Source organism: Capsicum annuum, chromosome 8, assembly GCF_002878395.1.
Source record: "Capsicum annuum cultivar UCD-10X-F1 chromosome 8, UCD10Xv1.1, whole genome shotgun sequence".
Lineage (NCBI taxonomy): Eukaryota > Viridiplantae > Streptophyta > Magnoliopsida > Solanales > Solanaceae > Capsicum > Capsicum annuum.
The window spans coordinates 67,505,366-67,526,347 of NC_061118.1; the positions used below are offsets into that span (position 1 = coordinate 67,505,366).

The 20,982-nt window shown below is 36.5% G+C and overlaps 2 protein-coding genes across 4 annotated transcripts in view; one reads left to right on the top strand and one right to left on the bottom strand.

The window, feature by feature from the left end:
* The first annotated feature begins 6,883 nt into the window (after nucleotides 1–6,883).
* Nucleotides 6,884–10,028, top strand: LOC107856969 (F-box protein At4g18380). Of its 2 annotated transcripts, none has more exons than XM_016701920.2 (2): nucleotides 6,884–8,274; nucleotides 9,729–10,028. In XM_016701920.2, exon 1 carries the CDS (start codon nucleotides 7,064–7,066, stop codon nucleotides 8,228–8,230), a length of 1,167 nt encoding a protein of 388 aa, XP_016557406.1. In that variant the 5' UTR covers nucleotides 6,884–7,063; the 3' UTR covers nucleotides 8,231–8,274; nucleotides 9,729–10,028. The 2 variants fall into 2 exon arrangements, with proteins under 2 accessions (XP_016557406.1, XP_016557407.1); XM_016701921.2 differs by having other exon boundaries at nucleotides 6,910–8,274; nucleotides 9,720–10,028.
* A 1,410-nt stretch (nucleotides 10,029–11,438) lies between these two features.
* The window catches only part of LOC107856970, a 22,910-nt gene continuing 13,366 nt past the window's right edge, over nucleotides 11,439–20,982 (bottom strand). For both annotated transcript variants that reach the window (XM_016701922.2, XM_016701923.2), the window contains exon 7: nucleotides 11,439–11,820. The gene's annotated coding sequence lies outside the window, so the exon portion shown is untranslated. The remainder of the gene's footprint in view (nucleotides 11,821–20,982) is intronic.

The following is a 20,982-nucleotide window of genomic DNA, read 5'->3' on the forward strand; positions in this document are numbered from 1 at the left end:
GGGACACTTTGGTCACTTTTCCTCACCCAAATTCGTTCATAACACTTAATTTCAGCCCCAAAAGCATTAGGTACATTATTATTCATCCTGTGTCTCCAAGAAAACCCTAACCCCCCTTCAAGAACACCAATAACTCCACCAAATTTTCTCCAAGAAGTCAATAATCCAAGCTTCCAGGTACAAGAACTTCAAGAAGAAACTTCAAGAACACCATTAGAGATTCAAAAGTTCAAGATTTTACATTCAATCAATCCAACAAGGTATGTGGGGTTATGAACAAGGATCCTCTTTCATCCTTGTGCCCAAAACTTATTTTTAAGTTAAAATTTCATGAATTTCATATTAGGGTTCATACCCAAATTATCTTGTTTTGAGTTTATGAATTTATAAATGCTTTAAGTATTGAAGTGCATATTTATCTTACCTGCTTATGATTTGAATTGAAGATTTATATCATGAATTGCTCTTTCTTCTTCTGAATCGATATTGTTGAATGATTTTAAGAATGAAATTGAGCATGAAGCTTTGTTGTGAATTTTTATGAGTTTAAGCATGAATTTTAATCCCACAGTCTAAGTATTGAGATTTTAAGAAGATCATGCTCTTAAGTTTTATTTGATAAGTCATATCAAGAATGTGTTTGAGATTTCAAGAAGACTATGGTCTTAAGTTGCTTTGATAATTGTTTACCAAGATTTAAAGAAAAGAATTGGTCTTTTGACCCCAAGCTAAGATAAGGAATCCACATTGTTCATACAGTTTGAGATTTAAATAAAAGAAGCATAATTGGTTTTCATTACAAACCCTTGTGCTATTTTAATGTGGATTTCCTAAGTTCTGAGCAAAATAATGGGAGTAATATTTAGCACCGAGTAGTTGGGTATGATTCCAAGGTCTCATACCCCAGAACTATGTGCCACCATAGAATTGAGATTAAGTGTCCATAGTGGGCTAAGATAGTTGTAATACCCCGTATTTCTCTAACTCAACTTAACTCTCAGTATATGAGTATTCCTATATAAAACTTTTAAGGTACTTAGAATTCTTTAGTTTAAGACCTATCATTGCGTAGGAAATTCAGTCAGCTTTCCAACGATATAAAATTCACCTAGATCTGATACTCAGGTGAAGAGTTATAGCAATTTTTTGTAAAATAGTGTGCCACCTGGTGCAGCACAACGTCGCGAAGCCAATTCAAATGGCATTCGTCAGTTTCCAATGAAGCTCCACGATAATGGTGTGTTACGTAAATGTTCCAGTTCATAATTTTCATTTTTCATAAGGGACCGCGATCCTACCGCGTCGCGCCAAGGGCCATTTTCTCAATTGTCAAAATCCAGTGAAACTCCACGAGGGCGCCGCATCTCGCTAAGGATTAATTTCACGCTCGTCCATTTTTACACATTTCCCAATCGATTTCCAGTGGCTCACCACGTCGCGGTGAAGCCCAAAATCAGGCATCCAATGATGAAATTTTTAGTTATTACCAGGGGTAAATTGGTTTTTTTGCACAGCCCTAATCAGTCCTAAACACGAGATTTATGCCCTAAATAACCTAATCAGTCATTATTTTATTAAAGTTTCCCCAAAATCAAGAGTTTTCTCTCAAAATACAAAACCCTAGCTTCAAGAAATCAAGAATAATTCTCAAGAACTCCTTCAAGAATCTTCAAGAATTAATCTTCTCAGGTATGTTAGGTGTTCATTCATGGGGTCCTTTCACCCATGAAGTCCAAGAATCCTTTTTAAAACTACAAGCTTATTGATTAATGATTTACATCTTTGAACTAAAGTGTATTCATGTTTATGATGTGGTTTGGGGTTTAATTCCATGATTAGTTACAAGTTTCATGAAAACTTGATAGTTTGTGGGTTGATTTATGTAATCTTCATGTCAAACTCTTGAACTACAAGTTGAATGTAGTAGCCGTGATATTATTATATGTTTATTGTTATGTGAAATAATCATGCTTCCCAATTATTTGATAAAATGCTCATGTGAATTGGATAGTGCTATCATGACAAGTTATCATGTGGTCCCATTTATGTACAAACCCATGCATCTCAAGTGTTTGACAAAATGTCTAGGTGAATGTATTGTTAACAAGTATTTATTATTATGTTTTTCAAGATCATGCTATACTTTACTTTCAATGCTATCGAGTCCTGGGGGTATTAATACCCAAAAATCTAGCTGTTTACCTAGAGCTATAGTTATTACAGAATAGTCTCAGTAATGTCACAAACACTAGTACTCAGTCAGTTACAGAACTCAGTGACCTCAGTCCAGTTCAATCAGTTAACATGATTAATAACAGTTCAGTCCAGCCTAGTATAATTAGTGATCAGTTCAGTGTTTATGCAGTTGAGAGTAGGATTCAGCATCGAGTGAACCCAAGAATGGGGGCTCACCTGCCAGTTGAGGGTTGATAAGGTGTTTTACCTGCTAGTTGAGGGTACCACCATTCTCATTCAGGGCACCTGCCAGATGAGGATGGCTCTTCAGCTTGTCTTTACCCGTGGCATGGTACTGACACCCTTCCCGCTGGGGTTACAGGTTGGACCTCATTTATCTTATTTGGGGTATGTTGGTTAGATGATTACCTCCCACAGTTTTAGTTTCAATCTCAGTATAGAACTCTGTTCAGTTCTACAGAATCAGGACTGTCAGATACAGTCACTCAATATCAGTGATTCAGTTATCAGTAATCTCATAAATTAGTTACTCAGTATCAGAAATCAGTATTCAGTTTCAATAAAAGTCAGGTATAGTATACATGTATATGCATAGTATTGCATGCTCAGTATTTTACAACAGTCTCAATTATTCATGTACTCTTATTCAGTTACTCTATATCATTCAGTCAGCTATTGTCCATGCATATGAACCCTTGCATTCAGTCTTATCTAGTATACCAGTACATTTCATGTACTAACACATACTTTTTCTTTGCGCTATGATGTCTCATATCATAGGTTCGGACGCTCAGGTTCCTAACCGCGCTTAGACAGATTTAGATATCAGTAGCAGATTCAGTAGTAAGTCCTCATTTATCGAGGATATCTTTTTATTTCAATACTACGGTAGATTCAGTATCTTATTAGTCGGAGTTAGTTGGGGGCTTATCCCATCAACTCCATTTTCAGACAGTTCAGTTAGAGGTTTTTTAGACTAGACTAGTTTAGGTAGGATTCAGTTTTCAGATGTTATTTTAGTACTATATTTATTAGTATTCAGATTATGAACTTTATGGCATTTTAGCCTATTTTTTGCATTATTTTAGTGTTATTATTCAGTGCTCACATAAGGTACCAGTCATGGGTTAGCTTGTGGTCCTTCGGGGTCGTAAGCATTGTGTGGCGTCCAGGGTACAGACTTGGGGCATTACAATAATGATCACTTAAGATAAGGTCATACTCTTGGCAAGAGTCTGAAACTTCTCCCCAACGTGAGGTTTTCCCCTTAGGGGAACATGACGTTGGAAATCATGATAGCTCACACAGTGTATGTCAGTTAAAATAACCTCCCAAAGTCCCTAAATCCTAAAACAAAATGTCAGAACAATTTTGAGAAAACTAAGTGTAAAGGCTCATAAATTTACTCAGATATTGTCTTACCTAAGACTTCAGTTATCAGATTTCAGCTTTAAGTTTTAAGATTGATAAAGGTGAGCCCTTTTCACTTAGCCTGCATGATTTAAAGAACAGAATCAGAGTACAGTTTTATTAGAATTAAGTGTGATGGCTCACAAGAATTTCTTTTATGTTTTATCACTCATGATCTAGGATTTGTCAGTTTTGATCATTCAAGCCAAGGCGAGTCACTCATATTTAACATGTAGTTTTGAAATTTTATTTGAATTATTGCATTATTGTTTTTACTTATGCATTCACCCCCACATGCTCAGTACATTCCAAAAGTACTGATCCACATTTATGTCTATGTGCTACATTGTCTCATAATGTAGGTACGAGTTATAACGCGCACATCATATTCAGACGGTTTAAAGCTTCCAGTCGGCAGGTGATAAGTCCTTTTGATTCAAGGGCTCGAGTCAGTCATAGTTTGAGTAGTATTTCATTTTTCTTCATTCAATCGTATTGATTTAGGATAGTTGGGGGTCATGTCCGGCTACCTACAGTCAATACTAGTAGAGTCTTCATAAACAGTCAGTAGAGTTAATGTATTTTATTCTAGTTTTATTTCGTATAATCAGGGTTGTAATCATTTTAATATGGTTTGTACTGATCATATTCAGAAAAGATTTATCTTTCGCTTATTTTGTTCAGATTTATGTATTTTATTTAGTTGCTCAGGAGTTATACCAGTACAAGGGTTATCTTGGGATCACCTGTGGTCCTAAGCACTGTATGACGTCCAGGGGTAGTCTCAGAGCGTTACATTTGCTTTCTGCAATTTCCAATTATATCAGCAATCTTTTGATAGATTTCTGAACTATTCCTCGTGGAATCGACCCCAACCTGGTTAGGTTCTATATTTGACAAATGACCATTTTATATTTTCTTAGAGATATATTTGGGCGACAGCACACCCGTACTTGTACTATTTCATTTTTTCCTTCGTTTTCACTTAATTCTTCGATTGTTCTTGTTGTTGTTGTTCGATTCTCAAGGTATCTATGTAAGTTATCAATGTATTGGCCTAATTATTTCATGTTCTAGGTTTCTTGTTTGGTTTTTGTTTGAGTTATTGTCTCGTTTTTCTGGTTTTTGAATTTTTGTCAATTAGCACGATTTTTGTTGGAATTTGTTGGTGGTTTTGCTTTGTTTCATGTCTATGCTTTGTTGAAACCTTAAGTTCATCATAAAGTCTACAATAACAAGCATGAACTATCATCGTGAAAAAAGATACAACGCTTGAAAATAGGGTTAAAATTGAACTGAAAATGCACTAAAAGGATAGGAGTACAACTTTAGAAAAAAAAAATTAATTGAGAGGAAATTTAAGGAGAGAAAACCGAGAAAGAGGCAATAAAAAAAGCTCATACCTGTCCAAAAAGGTGGTAGAATCAAATGGAGAAGAAGATGGCTAATATAAGCCCTGATGTGACTGTTAGGCCCTATTTACAAGGTCTCACGCTCCTTTTTTGTTTGTATCACATGCTCCTATGTGAACCACATAGGATGCTAAGTCAAAAAAATATATATATTATATTTTTATGATATTGAAGGATTCAAATGATAAAAACTAAGGAAATGTATTCACATTATAAATTTAACATTTATTTTGGAGTCGTTTGATGTAACAATTTCGGGATAAAATAATAATTTCGGGATAAAATTTTTGATTGGTCTTTAAGTTTGGGATAACTTGTCCCGATATTAATAAATAGTACCGGGATAAGTTATCCCATCTTTTTGATGGTATAACTAATCCCATTATGATTTGTCCCGGGATAAAACCATGAAATGACAAAATTACCCACAAAATTTTTTGATTATCACTTGCGTTGTGTGACTAGCTTTGTTTTAAGATTAAGTTGGACCTTCATCTACTAATATTAAGTTGTCTAGTAGAGTATATATACTAGTTTTTCTCCGCCTGTCATCTTACAGAATATTTGGGAAGAATTAAGACATTATTGTTGTCTTTTAATGAAAGTTGCTAGTTCGTTGCTAAGAATAAAATGGGGTGACGATTTTGACACTAGAATTTTTCTCAATTATCCTTGTGCGTTCAAATGCCTCATCAAACTCTCCCGTTTCAAAAAAAAAAGTTATCAACTGAAGGATTCTTCTTTAATGGTCATAAAAAAAAATTCTTCGTTAATATAATCTCTCTTTCATGTACGTGTACCACCTTTACATGATCATACATCCTAACTTAGCAAACTAGCAGTACTCCAGATCATACATCTTTACATGATATCTTGAAAAATACTAGCATGTTGTAATGCCTTACGGAGACTCTTCTTCCATTAGGCATGTAAATAGTATTCTTTAGGTGTTTGTTGAACACACAAAAAAAATTATAAAAATGCATACATAAAAATTAATAAGCTAAATAAAGTAAAGGATATTTTTACAAATAAATAATATATTCTTAAAAAGAAGGTAATGCATATTATTTTTAGTATCACAAATCAAACAGCCACCAAAAATTAATACTCCCTCCATCTTATTTTATGTGTCATCATTTTCTTTTTGGTTCGTTTCAAAAAAAATGTCATTTTTTCTTATTTGATAATTATTTAATAATATCATTCCATTTTATCCTTAATAGGTTCCATTTATTTTTAAAAATAACTAAAAAGTAAACATTAAGAAGGGCAATTTTATAAACTTTACAAAGTCATCACTTATTTCTTAAACTCCATATCTGATCAAATAACCACATATAAAATGAGATAAAAATAATATCAAATTAACTAATTCTAAACAACTATTCAAATATAAATAATCCCAGCATAACTTATTTTTCAAATCAAACGCCCCTTACCTTACAAACTCGTACAGGTACAAGAATTTAATTGATCATTTTGCCAATTTTTTAAGTACCTTTTGACCTTAAGGGTCGTTTGGTAGAGTGTATTGAAATGTTAATGCATTAATTTAATATGTATTAGTAATACCTTGTTTGATATACCTTTTTACCATGTGTATAACTAATGTATATTCTATTATATATTAAGATGAGTATTACTAATACCTCAAAATTTATGGCATTGCAACATGCTTAAAGATTCTATTATCCCTCAAAAAAAAATTTACATCCTTTACAACATATATATAGAGGATATTATATAAAAAAATATTAAAAATTATGTAATTCATATTTTTTTTAATACATCAAATTAAATACTGTATAAAAAAAATATAAGCATAATTAATACAAATATAACTAACACACAAGCATTACTAATATACCATATTTTTCATTATGTTGTTACTTCTCTACACATCTCTCACTTCTCACTGTGTAACACAGAAAAACTCTGTTTTTTCTCGCTTTCCCAAAAACTATGTCTTCTCTGTAATCAAATCCCTTCTTCCACTCATAAACCTTCAACAACTCTTTGTATAATCAGAAATTTCTTCATTAATGGGTTCATCAAAGTCAGATCTGAGGTCAACGATCTACCCAGAACCTGTTGACCATTTCGACCAGTTACCGGATCCAGTTCTTCTCTTAGTTTTCAACAAGATCGGTGATGTTAAAACACTTGGAAGATGTTGTGGAGTTTGTAAGAGGTTTCATTCACTTGTTCCTCAAGTTGACAACGTTGTTGTTCGTGTTGATTGTGTTATCTCTGACGATGATTCATCGTCGTCTTCTACATCTTCTGGTGGATCATCTGATAAGTCGCGACACCCGATTTCTTCTCTTTTTCGTTTTGTATTTCTTGGTTTGGTTAAACCCTTTCAATCCCTTTCTCATTTGATCTCGATTTCTTCGAGGCGATGCACTGCTTCGTCGTCGTCTCTTGTTGATGATGATTTTGAGCAAAATTCTGTTACCCATCACTCCCCTACACAGGTTTTGAAGAATTTTGATGAAATTAAGATGCTTAGGATTGAATTGCCTAGTGGTGAATTGGGTATTGATGATGGTGCTTTGCTAAAGTGGAGAGCTGATTTTGGTTCTACTCTCGATGATTGCGTTATTCTTGGGGCGGCGTCGGTGATTCAACCGGTAAGTAGTGTTAGCAGCACCAATTTGGTCGAGGAACAATGTGGAAATGGAAGTAACTGTAACAGTTCGGGTGACGGTAGTGGAGCAACGGATAATGGGAGCATACCCGAGTCGTTTTATACAAATGGAGGTTTGAAGTTGCGTGTTGTGTGGACGATTAGTTCTTTGATAGCAGCTTCTGCAAGGCATTATCTGTTGCAGCCAATTATAGCAGAGCATAGGAAGCTTGAAAATTTGGTTTTGACGGATGTTGATGGGCAAGGAGTGTTGTGCATGAATAGGGAGCAGCTGGAGGAGTTGAGGGTGAAGCCTCTTTCAGCTTCATCGGCCTCGAAAAGGACCATGGTGCCAGCACTGAACATGAGGTTGTGGTATGCCCCACATCTAGAGTTGCCTGATGGCACAGTGCTTAAAGGGGCGACATTGGTAGCAATTAGGCCTAGTGAGCAACCTAAGAAAGAGGTGGTTGGGACAGATGGGAATTGGGTGGCAGCAGCATTTGAGGAGCCCTATGGAGCGGCTGCAAGGATGTTGATTAAGAGGAGGACTTATTGTTTGGAGATGAACTCGTTCTGAACAGACTTGAAGTGGTTAGGGAGTTTCTTGGATTGATGACTGAGGTAATTTCTTGTCCCATATATCTGGTTATGGGTAATTTGAGCCTTAGATTTTGATCTAGTTTTCCAGAATTTTGTACTTCAAATCTTGTTTATATAGGTAAGTATATCAACAACAACAAACCCAGTGTATTCCCACATAGTGAGGTATATCTAGGTAAGTATATACATAGTCAAAATATATGCAATAGAATGTCTGTTGTATTTGTAATATTAGTGCTTGAAGATTGAAGAAGTTGTCTCGTTATAGTTTTCGTCACAATTCTCTGTGTCATTATGACTATAAGCTCTTGATCTTCTATCCTCTGTCTATGGTCCATTCAGAGATATAGGTTATCTGAGTTTATTTGATCTCTCTACACACATATACACTGATAAATACTGTTTGGTTCTCATCTTAGTGGAAAGGTTTGTTGTTCAGTAGTTTTCGTGCAAAAAATTTCTCTTATTTTGTTATCATCTAGCGTTTGATGTAGTCATCTGATCTGAGTGTGGTGCAGAATTCTCTTGTATAACTATTTTATAGAATCTAGGAATTGAAAGCCATCATTATGATGTTTACCAATATGCAAATCCGAGGGAGTTTCTTGATATACTTTCTAAATATACTGGTATTAATCTTATATTAATCTGAAATGAATTGTGGGTGGAGCAGACCTTTTTATCACATAGTTTCGAACCATGCACCCTTGGCACTCGGGAACTTCCAAAAAAATCTGAGATGAGTTTCTCTTGGTGATTCTTGGTCAATTCTGAAGACATTATTAATGTTATATATCAGAAAGCTGGTCGTTTTCAACAAAATGTGGCCCATCTTCACTTCTAGATCCTTAATGAGAAGACACCAGTGTCAGCACATTTTAAGCTTGTTCCCATCCCATCTTGTTTTCGTTCTACGGGGATGCATTTGTATGTGCATAATTGTACCCGTCTTTATATCCTCTTGAGAATCACGTAAATATGCTGAGGAGCTAATATGTCAAATTTACCTCTTTTTTCTTGATAAAAGATGCAGTGTATTGATTCAATTACTAGAATTAGTGGAAATGACTCAAATCATCATTCTATGTTGCAACCTGCCAGTCCATGATGATTTTGTTTGTGATGCCTATCTTCATCAGTCAATGATACGATCTGCCTATCCCTGATTGAATGATAAGTAAATTGGTTGCAAGATTATCCATTACCTGGAATGAAGTTTGTGCCAATACCATATTCAACCAACAAATGTGTTAATGTCAGCTAAGTTTTTATGGGCTGGTTTGTTCGTTTTCATACAGCAGCTGCTTCTTTGCTTCATCTTTAGCCTTTTGTTTGAGAAAGGTATAAAGCAGCTGCTTCTTTTGTCTCCCTCCGCTTTCTTTACATGTTTTTTGCATCAGAATTAATATGGAGCATATATGAAGAGCTGCCAGTATATATGCATCTATATTAAACAATTGTATTAGCATTTTCAGGGAGAACTAAGAAAGGTGGATTAACTCATGCTGAAAGGAGTGGAAAAGAGAATTTTGCTTAGAGCTAGCTCACCCTGAGTTGTTCGATCAAGCCAGTCTTGCACGATGATAAGCATCTGCTTATGCTTTTTAAGAAAGCACAAAGTGCTTCCGGCTCACGTTACAGGAGTTTGTGCCTTTTGACTTTATAGTGACACACATCTGATAGTTACTCTTTCTGTAAATATTGTAGTTACTGATATCATGTCATTTCATGTACCTTTTATGGTTTCATTGAGCAATAAAATGTGCATTTTGCTACATTTGTGCTTAGTTTATTCACGTACTGCAACTACTATCCTCATAAATTTATGTTTTATCTGGTAAAGCTATTACTAACATTTGTGTGTGTAGTAGTGTATCACACTCATCATTTGAGACAGGAGGGATAATTCTGCTTTGACTTTATGAGCTGTATTAATGATAGCCTCCATACTGTTGATGTAAATATCCGAGTAAAGGAACATTTAGGTATATCGAGTCACTCAATTCTATGATATCTTGTGCATGTGCAATTTTGTCCAAACTTTTGGTACTACGCATCTTACATTGCCACTCCTTTGCCTCAATTTCCTTTTGGCAGACATGGAGCTCTAGGTTAGAAACTTTAGTCCTCAGACGGATGGATACATGCCTACAGTTAGAAATTTGATCTATACTATATTTGAAGGGGAGCTTTAGAGCAACAGTAAAAGCTGTCGGTGTGCGACCAAGAGGTCATGGGTTCAAGGTATGGGAACAACCTCTGGCATAATTGCAAAGGTTGCATACTGTAGACCTAATGTGGCCCTCTTCTGAACACCGAGCATCTGGACTGCCCTTTCTTAAACTTACATTTAGACTGGTTGGCCTGACATCCGTGACTACTGAAAGCCTTCCTTTACTAGCTACATTTAAACAGATCGAAAATAAAGACTGATATGTACACCACCCAGAAAGCAGACCTGGTTTTGATTCTCACTTTGCCAACTCTGAGAAGAAGTCGGCCAACTGGCATTAGTCTTCACTTCTTTGAACTACCACCCAAAGTTGAATTGAACCAACCAGTCACTTGCCAGTTGCCAATGATACTCTCGGCAAAAGGGACATGATTGAACCTCATACCAAATTAGTTGGGAATCTATAAAGACAAATCATGTTCGAAGTCAGATTACATGCTTGCTTGTTAGAACATTAGTTCTTCACATATCACTGAAGGCAGTTATATTGCTAAATATTTTGAAATTACATTGTCTGCTCACTATTTATCCTCAAGCAAATACCATTATAACACTGTTAGGATCAAGAAAATTAAATAGAAGTATCTAGCATTTCCTTTGTTTTCCAGTGAAACTATAAACCAGACGTATAAGGATTCTTCAATTCCTACAATTTCAAAATGGTTGCAAAATATTACTTGAATACCCATCTTTCACCGTATTTAAAATTAGCGACACTCATATGCTTTTGGTTCTTGAAAAGATAAATTAAAACAAGTTCTCATCTGAACAAACTACTGCACTAAGATCTACAAAACTAAACAGATCCTTCCAACAAGACCCAAAAACCCCACACCTACCCCCAACCCAAAACTGATCTTGTCAGACCAAAAAAGAATATTAACATCGTCACTAAGGAAATTCAAAAAAAACTTGATAGAGTAGAAAGGCCTGCCCACCAAATCCAAATTAAGAGGCACAAAAAATCCATAGAAATAATCAATCAACCAACTTCATCTCAGCATTTAGTTGAACAAAATTTAGGATAGAAAAATGTAGGTAAAAGCTATTAAGGTCAAATGGCAAGGCAAAGCCATATGCTCGTTTGGCTCCTCGCAAAGTATAGCTCACAACCAAACATCTGAGGCACAAACTCAATAAGAAGATTAGAGTGATATAGATTATGCAATTTAAAGATTCATCTTCCTCCTATATTATCTTTGCCCATCATGAGCGGTAACAACAAAAACCAGTGTATATTGGCCATTTTTACCGATCCATTCTTCACAAACCCCAGAATACATCACCTTGCATCCAAGTTCTTCAACTAATCCTCCATAAGCTTTGACATCCACCTTCAAGTCCAAATTCAAAGCAAGCAAGCTTAGACAAAAATTTCCATGTGTAATGTGGTTAGTACATGTATAATAAAAGAGGGAAGGGTTGAGGGGCAATGTGTCATATCAAAGCATCAAAAGAAATTGGAAAATTATGGGCAGAAATTGATTTGAGATGGGAAGTCATAAAAACACCCCTAAACTATACCTGGATTCTCTAATTTTAAAAAAAAAAAAAAAAAAAAAAAGGGTCAAATTTACCCCTCTACTTTAGAAAATTGGTTAAATATACCCTTTGTCATACTTTTCGGCTAAATATACCCTCGAGGTCATACTTGGGGGCCAAATTTACCCTCGCTATTAAGAAACTTTTCATTTGTACCCTCTCTTTAACAAAAAAAGCCCAAATCAATGTTAAACGCCCCATTTTAAAAAAATAAAACACACCCTAATTTTACCCGCCCCACCCGACCACAAAAAGACAAACAAACAAATATACACTCCCTCATTCTATTGGTCAATTTTTTCCAACGAGATTAGGCCACTGGATATTTATTAATGCATGACTCATAAAAAATGAATATGCATTACTGCAGAGACAATAAATACACCCCTCCCTTAGTTCATGGATCTCAATCAGGGTAGAGCCCATGAAAAATGGCACTTAGTGGTCAAATGCAACAGATTAAGGACACCGGATATTATTCTAGATGATTGAGTTAGAGGTCTTCTTACGTGCCAATCATGACATCTCTTCTTTCTTATATCCCTATATACAATTTGAATCTACACCAATTTTGCATCATGTCATTTGCTCAGAAATTGTATCCACTAATTCTAGAATCTTACAATTGCATACCAAGTTTTGAAATTTGAACATAACTGGAACATGAGCAGAGCTTGTACTAGACATCACTAGGTCCATGCTTTGCATCATCCCATCCCATTACTTTTTGTTAAACAACCTACTAATGATGCACGTTGAAAGAGAAGTATATTTGTTCGTTGGAAAAATTGGACCAACAAAATTGAGGGAGGGGTATATTTGTTTAAATTTTTTTTGAGTCGAATCAGCAGGGCAGGTATTAGGTTGTGTTTTAATTTTTTAAGAAAAGGACATTTAACGTTAATTTGGGCTTTTCTGTTAAAGGAATGGTACAGGTGAAAAGTTTCTAAACAACGAGGGTAAATTTGGCCCCAAAGTATGACATCGGGGGTAAATTTGGCACCAAAGTATGACGAAGGGGATATTTAGCCAATTTTTCAAAGTACGGGGTAAATTTAACCCGTTTCCGTTAAAAAAAAAACTATCCCAGGATTCTCAGTTGCACACTCCTATACTTTGTGAATCTCCTATTATTACCCCTTTATCCCCCAAAACGCTTTAGGGGCGAAGAGAATGCATTACACTCTCAAAGAGTGAGAATCAAAACAAGGTAAGAAATCCAGGGTAAATGCTAACAATATCCACTTTGAAGGAATTTCCTTGAATGTTCAATTAGTAAAAGGTTTGACTTCAACTATTCTATGTAATAGTAGAAACAAGTAATTGTACTTGGCCTGCTCGATAGTATAAAACCATAACACCATATGACGCAACAATCCATATAAAACTTTAATTTGCTTTCTATCCTTTGATCCCTTGATTGTCCCTCTCTTCTTTGTTTGTCATAAACTTGCTTTACTTTTCTTTTTGATCATTTTTGCTACCAATAATCTTGGTTAGACTATCCATGATGGCCTTTTAATGTGGAGTTGTCTTTCACAAGAGAGGAAGGAGCAAGAAGAAGAATAGTGTACAATTGTGGGGTAAAAAGCCAATAGAAAGGCTAGGGAGTAGCATAAGTAGCAAAGCTCTATTGATGGTAAAAATGATATCTTGGAAGAAAAAAGAACATAATGATGTTGATGATAATGCTTATCAAGTAAATTAGGAAGACGAAAACGCGCTATGGAATAGGACTATTATTTAAGGAGAAGTGTGTCGCCCTTCGGAATTTTCAGGCAAAATTTTGGAAATCTTGTACTCGATTAATCAATCTTTTAGTATTACTGTCTTCTTTTGCTCTGTTTCTTTTCTCTTTTTTCTTTTTTTTTTTTTTTTGGCCTTTGGGAGGTGAGTCTGAATTTTGAGATTTTTTTCGAGTCTTGATTGTTTTAACAGTCACTTTCTTTGTTTTTTCAAAAAATGCCTGACGGTTTTAATTATTTTAGAATTTAAGTTATAAACCGATGCAAACAAAGGGAAAGAATTGAAGAAAAATAAGAACTAGAATTAGGGCAGAGGGGTAAATTGGAGGAAACAGAATGATGCAATATATATTATTAAAGCTTACAGTTGCAGATATAGGTTTTTTTTTTTTCATCAAATTCAGTTCCATTTCTGCATAGTAAAGATTCTGAAGTGCAGCTCCTGATAAAACTTATAGCTTAGTTGTTTTCAGAGAAAAAAAAAATCTTAGTTGCACTTGCTTTAATAGGCACAACCAAAGAAAGCAGAATCAAAACTATTAATCTGGTCAGACCAGTGAATGAAGTCTTTTTTATTTGGGATAACACACCACACCACTATATAGTACAGTTTCTGAATGCTCTCTAGAAGCCATATATACATAAGAACACGATCACACTAAAACATTGAGGCGTATGATGTCCGAGTCTGACATATACTGAGACCTTTTTACAGAAAATTAACAAAGAATCATATACTAGAACATTGTAGCCAACTTTTGGGACAATTATCGCATGTGATTCCATGTCAGGTGTGACAAAATCTATCCAGGTATGAGGTACCCATTAAAAGCTTCCGTTTCCTGATGAGAAAAAGGCTGTTTCAAAGGTTGTGAATAAACAGAATTATTGATCAAAAACCCCTCTCAACTTTTCACGGCTATCTCGTTCTGCGATAGTTGGTTTTCTTTTTTCTAGTTTTTTTTAGCTCTTCCCCTCGACAGAAATGGGGGAGAACAGAATATATTTCAATGCTGGTTTCAAATCTTATGATATCACTAGATGGAACCCCGATGGAATAATCTGGTATGAATGGGTGGAGAGGAGTCGAAGGATGATGAGTAGATCTACAGTTAACAGTAAGGTGATGGAGCGGATCTGCTTCTGGTTAAGAGAAGCATCAACTGATCAGAAAAAGAACATTAGAAGATGGAAGTTTGCTGACAAAAAAGAAGAGTGCTTTTGTACCAGGAAACATAATGAACATGGGAGGGTATATGAGTGTCATCTCTTTAAATGCTGAGGGAGATCTGGTATCCTCAATTCCAGAACAAGTAGTAAATGCTGGTTGGTGTGACATAGCATTTAAGATAGAGGATTCATTAAATGCTCCAAAAGACAGGCTCCAGCAAATCTTTCAAGAATAACTAGATAAGCCTGTAATTTGATGGAGTTGGGCTTCAGTTTTTGTAGTCCATTTAAGAACAGGGCTTTTTAACCCAGCCCGGATAAGCCTGTGGCCCGTAGGGCTTGAGAAATGTGGGTTGGGCTAGCTCGTGGGCCGGCCCATAAGTCAAATACCTGCAACTAGTTAGATTGCTTATTCGTATTTTTATTTTATTTGAAGGATATCATGCCAAAAGTTATTTAATTTCACAATTAGGAGTATTTTTTGAGGGTGTTGGAGACTTGATTAACAAGTATTAACATTATGCAATATTATGTTTATTAACATTCTAAAATTAAATTATAAAATATTAGTTTTTAAAAAGTGGGCTGGCCCGTGAGGCCCGCAGCCCACAGAGTAATGTTGTGGGCTTGGTGTTTTTTGGCCCATCCTGGCCCATCAAATTCAAAGCCCGTGTGGGCTTAGCCCGGATGGGCTGGGCTGACCTGTATTGACAGCTCTAAGAATAACCCAACCCAACTATCCATATGCTAAAGCTCTACGAGATGGCAAATGGATTTCTAAGGACCATCATGAGGCTACCACTTCAGATAAACAGGAGGTTGGTCTATTGGGTTTTCGAAAAATTAAGCAAAGAAAAACCTTCTTTATATGAGATAAGAAGATGGTCATCGGCCGAGTGGAAGAAGACCTTCGGGGTGAACATTTATGAGCTATACGGAGACATGTTCCTGTTTGAATTTCCCAACAGATTCATGGCGGAACAGACGATACAAGGTCAATGGAAGTAGAAGACTATAGCTTTCAACTTAGAATGGTGGTGCCCGGTGACAGGATACGTTCCAATTTCCTCGAAAACCCAAGAAACTTGGATCAAAGTGGTGGGAGTTCCCCTAAACCTCTGGTCGCATCAGGTTTTCGTGGAAATTGGTCGAATATGTGGCGGATGGGTTGCTACTGAAGAAGAGACTGAACTAAAGAATCATATGAAGTGGGCAAGAATTTTGGTAGCTAACGACGGAAGAAACATACCAAAAGAGGTGAAAATCTCGAGAAGAGGGATCAGTTATCATTTTCTGATATGAGCGGAAAGCACAGTGAGGTTCAAAGAGTCGCCGGAAAAAATTTGCAGACCTACCGGAGAAGACAGTCCCACAAAATACCAAGTTCAAGCCTCGGACTAGCAGGTATTGCAGAGCTTCTGCTATCACTGCGATTCAGTACAAAAATCCCTAATTCTTGGGGATTCCCATTCAAAGAAGCACGTGGGGGAGGGTCTGTTGACAGCTGCTAGTTTGAAGGACAAATCTCCACGTGAATCACTAAATTAGAGGGAGTTTAATGATGAAGAGGATGATGGGTCTGATCCAGCAAGCTTTGTTATTTTTAACAAAATAACAAATCCAACTCAGTTGATTATAAACAATGATCTTTCGATTGGGCTTACCCCTGAAGAATTAAAATCTCAAGTCTCCGTTTCAGTCGTGCAAGCATCAGAACAGAGAATGGCGTAGGAAATTACAGTGGTGAATTCTATTGGGGATTTGATAGAAGAACCCTTGCAAGCCATAGAGGAGACAAATATTCAAGAAAACACAAGAACATGAGACCACTCATAAAAACTGGAGAATCAGATCACAGGGAAGGGATTTCCATTGAAGACCGGGAGATTGAAGATGCAGAACCACTGCATATACAGGAACAACTTCTACTTGCAGAGAAAGAAAAGGAGGTCTCTGCATGGGTAAAAAATAACTTGCTTAAATTGGGGAAATTACTGGGGGCTGATTTTCAAGGACATGAGGAAGAAGCCATGGAACTATTACTGTAAGTGGAACAGCTCCAAACAAGCAAGATGCCAGGAATCTGCAATGGTGTGTAAGAAAATAAAACATAAAGGCTCTAAAGAACTTAAAAATTTAGTGGCTTTTGATGTATAATTCAAGAGTGGTGGGAGTAGAGATAAGGGGAGAAACACCATCTTATGATGCGATTCAAACTTGTATCATGAAATGTAAGGGGCTTGAACAACAGGGACAAGGAGAATTGTAAAGAACATAATGGGGGACTAGAAAGCTCATATCATATGTTTACAGGAGACAAAATTAAAGAGGGATTTCGCAGGTCTAATAATGCAACCGGGGGGGATTAAAATGGCATGTTCAGAGGCTAGTGGGACTAGAGGAGGAATATTATTATTATTATGGGATAGTAGAGTATGGAAGGGAGAAATACTACAAGTAGGGACTTACACTCCCACCTGCAAATTTGAAGCACAATTGCAGGACTTCAGCTGTCATATAACAGGAGTGTATGCTCTTAACTGTTAACAAGGAAAGATGAATGGTATGGGAGGAGATTGGCTCTACCAGAGGTGACCATGGGTTGTTTGTGGGGACTTCAATGTGGCTAGATATACCTCTGAGAAAAAAAGTTGTACCAGAAGAACAAAAGGCATGAGGGAATTTTCTGACCTGATTGAGGATATGAATTTAATTGATCTTCAATTAGAAAATGCTAGTTACACATGGTTCAAAGGGGATAATCAAAGAATAGCCTCAAGAATAGATAGGATTTTGGGATCTCAAGAATGGGATGACTTTTTCAGTAATCTGAAGCAACTTGCTCTTCAAAGATTAGTGTCAGATCATTCTCCAATTGCTATTGAAGGGGGTACCTGGAGGAAAAATAAGAGTTACTTCAAGTTTGAGAATTGGTGGTTAAATACCGAAGGCTTCATAGATAAAGTAAAAGAGTGGTGGAGTTCTTTCAACTATACTGGTAGGCCCGACTTTATCTTGGTCTCCAAGTTAAAAGCCCTAAAATATAAATTAAAAGAGTGGAGCAGAAGTCAGCAGGGAAACCTGGGGCAATAGAAGAGGGGCTTACTAGAGAAATTGGCATCTTTGGAAAGCATTGCTACAGGCAGAGTGAGTTCTAACAAAAGAAGAATCAGTGGAAAAGGCAACTATTCTCGTGAAATTTGAGGATTTGATTAAGAATGACGAAATATCATGGAGACAAATATCTAGATCCTTGTGGCTGAAAGAAGGGGATAAGAACACCAATTTTTTCCATAAGATAGCTAATGCACATAAGAGATACAACAATATTGGCCAACTTCTAATTCAAGGGAGCCTAGTCCAGGATCCAGTACGGATACGAGAGGAAATTGTGGAGTTCTATCAGAAGTTATATTCTATTCTGAGGAAGTAAAGTGGAGACCTGCCAATAATTTCACAAATTATCCAAGGCTGATAACGGAGGAAATGGAAGATTTAGAAAAGAATTTTGAAGATGACGAGGTGTTGAGTTGCTTAAAGAAGTGTGCAATTGACAAAGCACCTGGTCAAGACGGTTTCACTATGGGGTTTTTCATCAAATGTTAGGATGTGGTGAAACATGATATTATGCCAACCTTTCAGAAGTTCCACGAGCAAGAAAGGTTTGAAAGAAGCTTTAATGCTACTTTCATAGCTTTGATCCCTAAGAAGAAAGGTGCTAAAGAATTAAGGAGCTTTAGACCTATGAGCCTGATAGGTAGCATATATAAGCTTTTCTCTAAATTGCTCATAGAAAGATTAAAAAGAGTGATGGCAAAGCTTGTGGATTCTCAACAACGGGGCTTTCATTCAAGGAAGGCAAATTATGGATGCTGCCCTCATAGCCAATGAGGCGGTTGATTCCAGGCTGAGTTTGAAAAAAATCAGGAATTCTATGCAAACTTGACATAAAAAAAGCTTATGATCATGTCAGTTGGGGATTTCTTATGAGTTTGCTAAAGAAGATGGGATTTGGGTACAAATGTAAACAATAGATCTACTACTGCATCTCAACAATAAACTTCTCAATCCTTATAAAGGGCTCTCCAACAGGTTTCTTTAGCTCACAGAGGGGGTTGAGACAAGGTGACCCCCTGTCACCATTCTTGTTCATATTTGTAATAGAGGGACTCAACAACATGATCAAGATCGCAAATAGAGAAGGCTAGTTAAGGGGTTTTGAAGTTGCTAGAACTGGAAGGGGAACTTTGGAGATAACACATCTGCAGTATGCAGATGACACACTAATTTTTTGTGATGCTGAAGAGGAACAACTCAGAATTTTGAGGTTGATATTAGTCATTTTTTAAGGGATGTCGGGTCTACACGTGAATTGGAGGAAAAGCTTCCTCTATCCAGTCAATGTCGTGCCAAACATAGAAATGTTGTAGAAATGTTGAAAGCGGTTTTAGGGGGTGAAGTGGGTAATCTGCCTATCATTTACCTTGGTTTGCCTCTGGGAGCCAAGTCCAAGTCTATGGAAATTTGGAATAGGGTGATTGAGAAATGTGAGAAGTTAGCAAGATGGAAATCTCAATATCTTTCTCTGGGTGGCCGACTGACTCTGATTAATTTTGTGCTTGATGCACTTCCAACATATATGATGTCCTTATTTCCTGTACCAACAAAAATCATCAATAGGTTGGATAGCATCAAGCGGAAATTTCTATGGCAAGGGAACAAAGAAAGGAAGGGATACCATTTAGTCAAATGGAAGGCAGTGACCACTGAGAAGAGAAATGGGGGTTTGGGGATCAAGAACTTGAAAACCCACAGTAAGGCTCTCAGAATGAGATGGCTCTGGAGATATGCTAATGAAAATCAGAACCTATGAGGAAATGTCATCAAGAACAAATATGAGGAAGATGATAACTGGATGACAAAGGAAATCACTACTCCTTATGGTGTCGGCACGTGGAAGTCGATCAGAATGTTATGAGATGAATTCAAAGTCAACACCAAGATTGAAGTGGTAGATGGAGCTAAAACTATTTTTTGGAAGAATGATTGGCATGAAGCAGGCAAGATGGTAATCTTATTCCCAGACATATACAATCTAGTTGTACATCAACAAAGCACAATAGCTGAATTGTGGACACCTCAAGGGTGGAATTTTGATTTCGAGAGAAATCTCAATGATTGGGAAATTCCTAGAGTTATAGATTTTTTCAACACCATTAACCAGTTTAATTGCCTGAAGACGGGACAAGACATTCTTAAATGGCAAGGGAATAGCAAAGGGGCTTTTAGAGTAAATACAACTTACAAGAAACTTAACCAAACAAACCAGCAGTTACTCCGATGGCCCTGGAAACTTATTTGGAAAGCTAAAATCCCATACAAAATAGCCTGCTTTGTTTGGTTATTGGCAAAGGAATCTGTGCTGACTCGAGATAACCTGATGAAGGAGAATCCCATTGTGCTCTAGGTGTTTTTTCTGTGGGGGAAACTGGAGAAACAGTGGTCCATCTTTTTATACATTGTAGGGTCACTAGCCAACTGTGGAGAATATTTCTCAATCTAAAAAATATAGCATGGACTATGCCTGGGAAAATTACATACAATTTAAACAGCTGAGCTGGGAAGAAGCAGGAGTACATGCCAAATGCCAAGAACAAGAACAATTGGAGAATAGTTCCCGCTGCTATCTGGTGGACAATCTGGAAGGAGAGGAACCTTAGAGTTTTTGAGAATGGCGAGAATAGTATGCAACAAGTAAAGCTGAACTGCATTCGGACTTTATGTTTTTGGTGTAATCAGATATAATCATTGATGCCATAGACTCAGTCTATTATAAGGATAGGATAGTAGATTTAGAGCTTTTGTAAACATGTCTTCAGTACAACCCATGTATTGTCTTACAGAAATAGAAACAATTACCAATTTCCAAAAAAAAATCAAAACCTTGTTCTTTCGAGCCCATCATGATATATATATATATATATATATATATATAATTATGGTATCCGAGTCAGCTTGTGTACATCCCGACTAAGGCCT

What these genes read in the sequence shown, in the direction of transcription:
- LOC107856969 (XM_016701920.2), top strand. Translation starts at nt 7,064, where the DNA reads ATGGGTTCATCAAAGTCAGATCTGAGGTCAACGATCTACCCAGAACCT.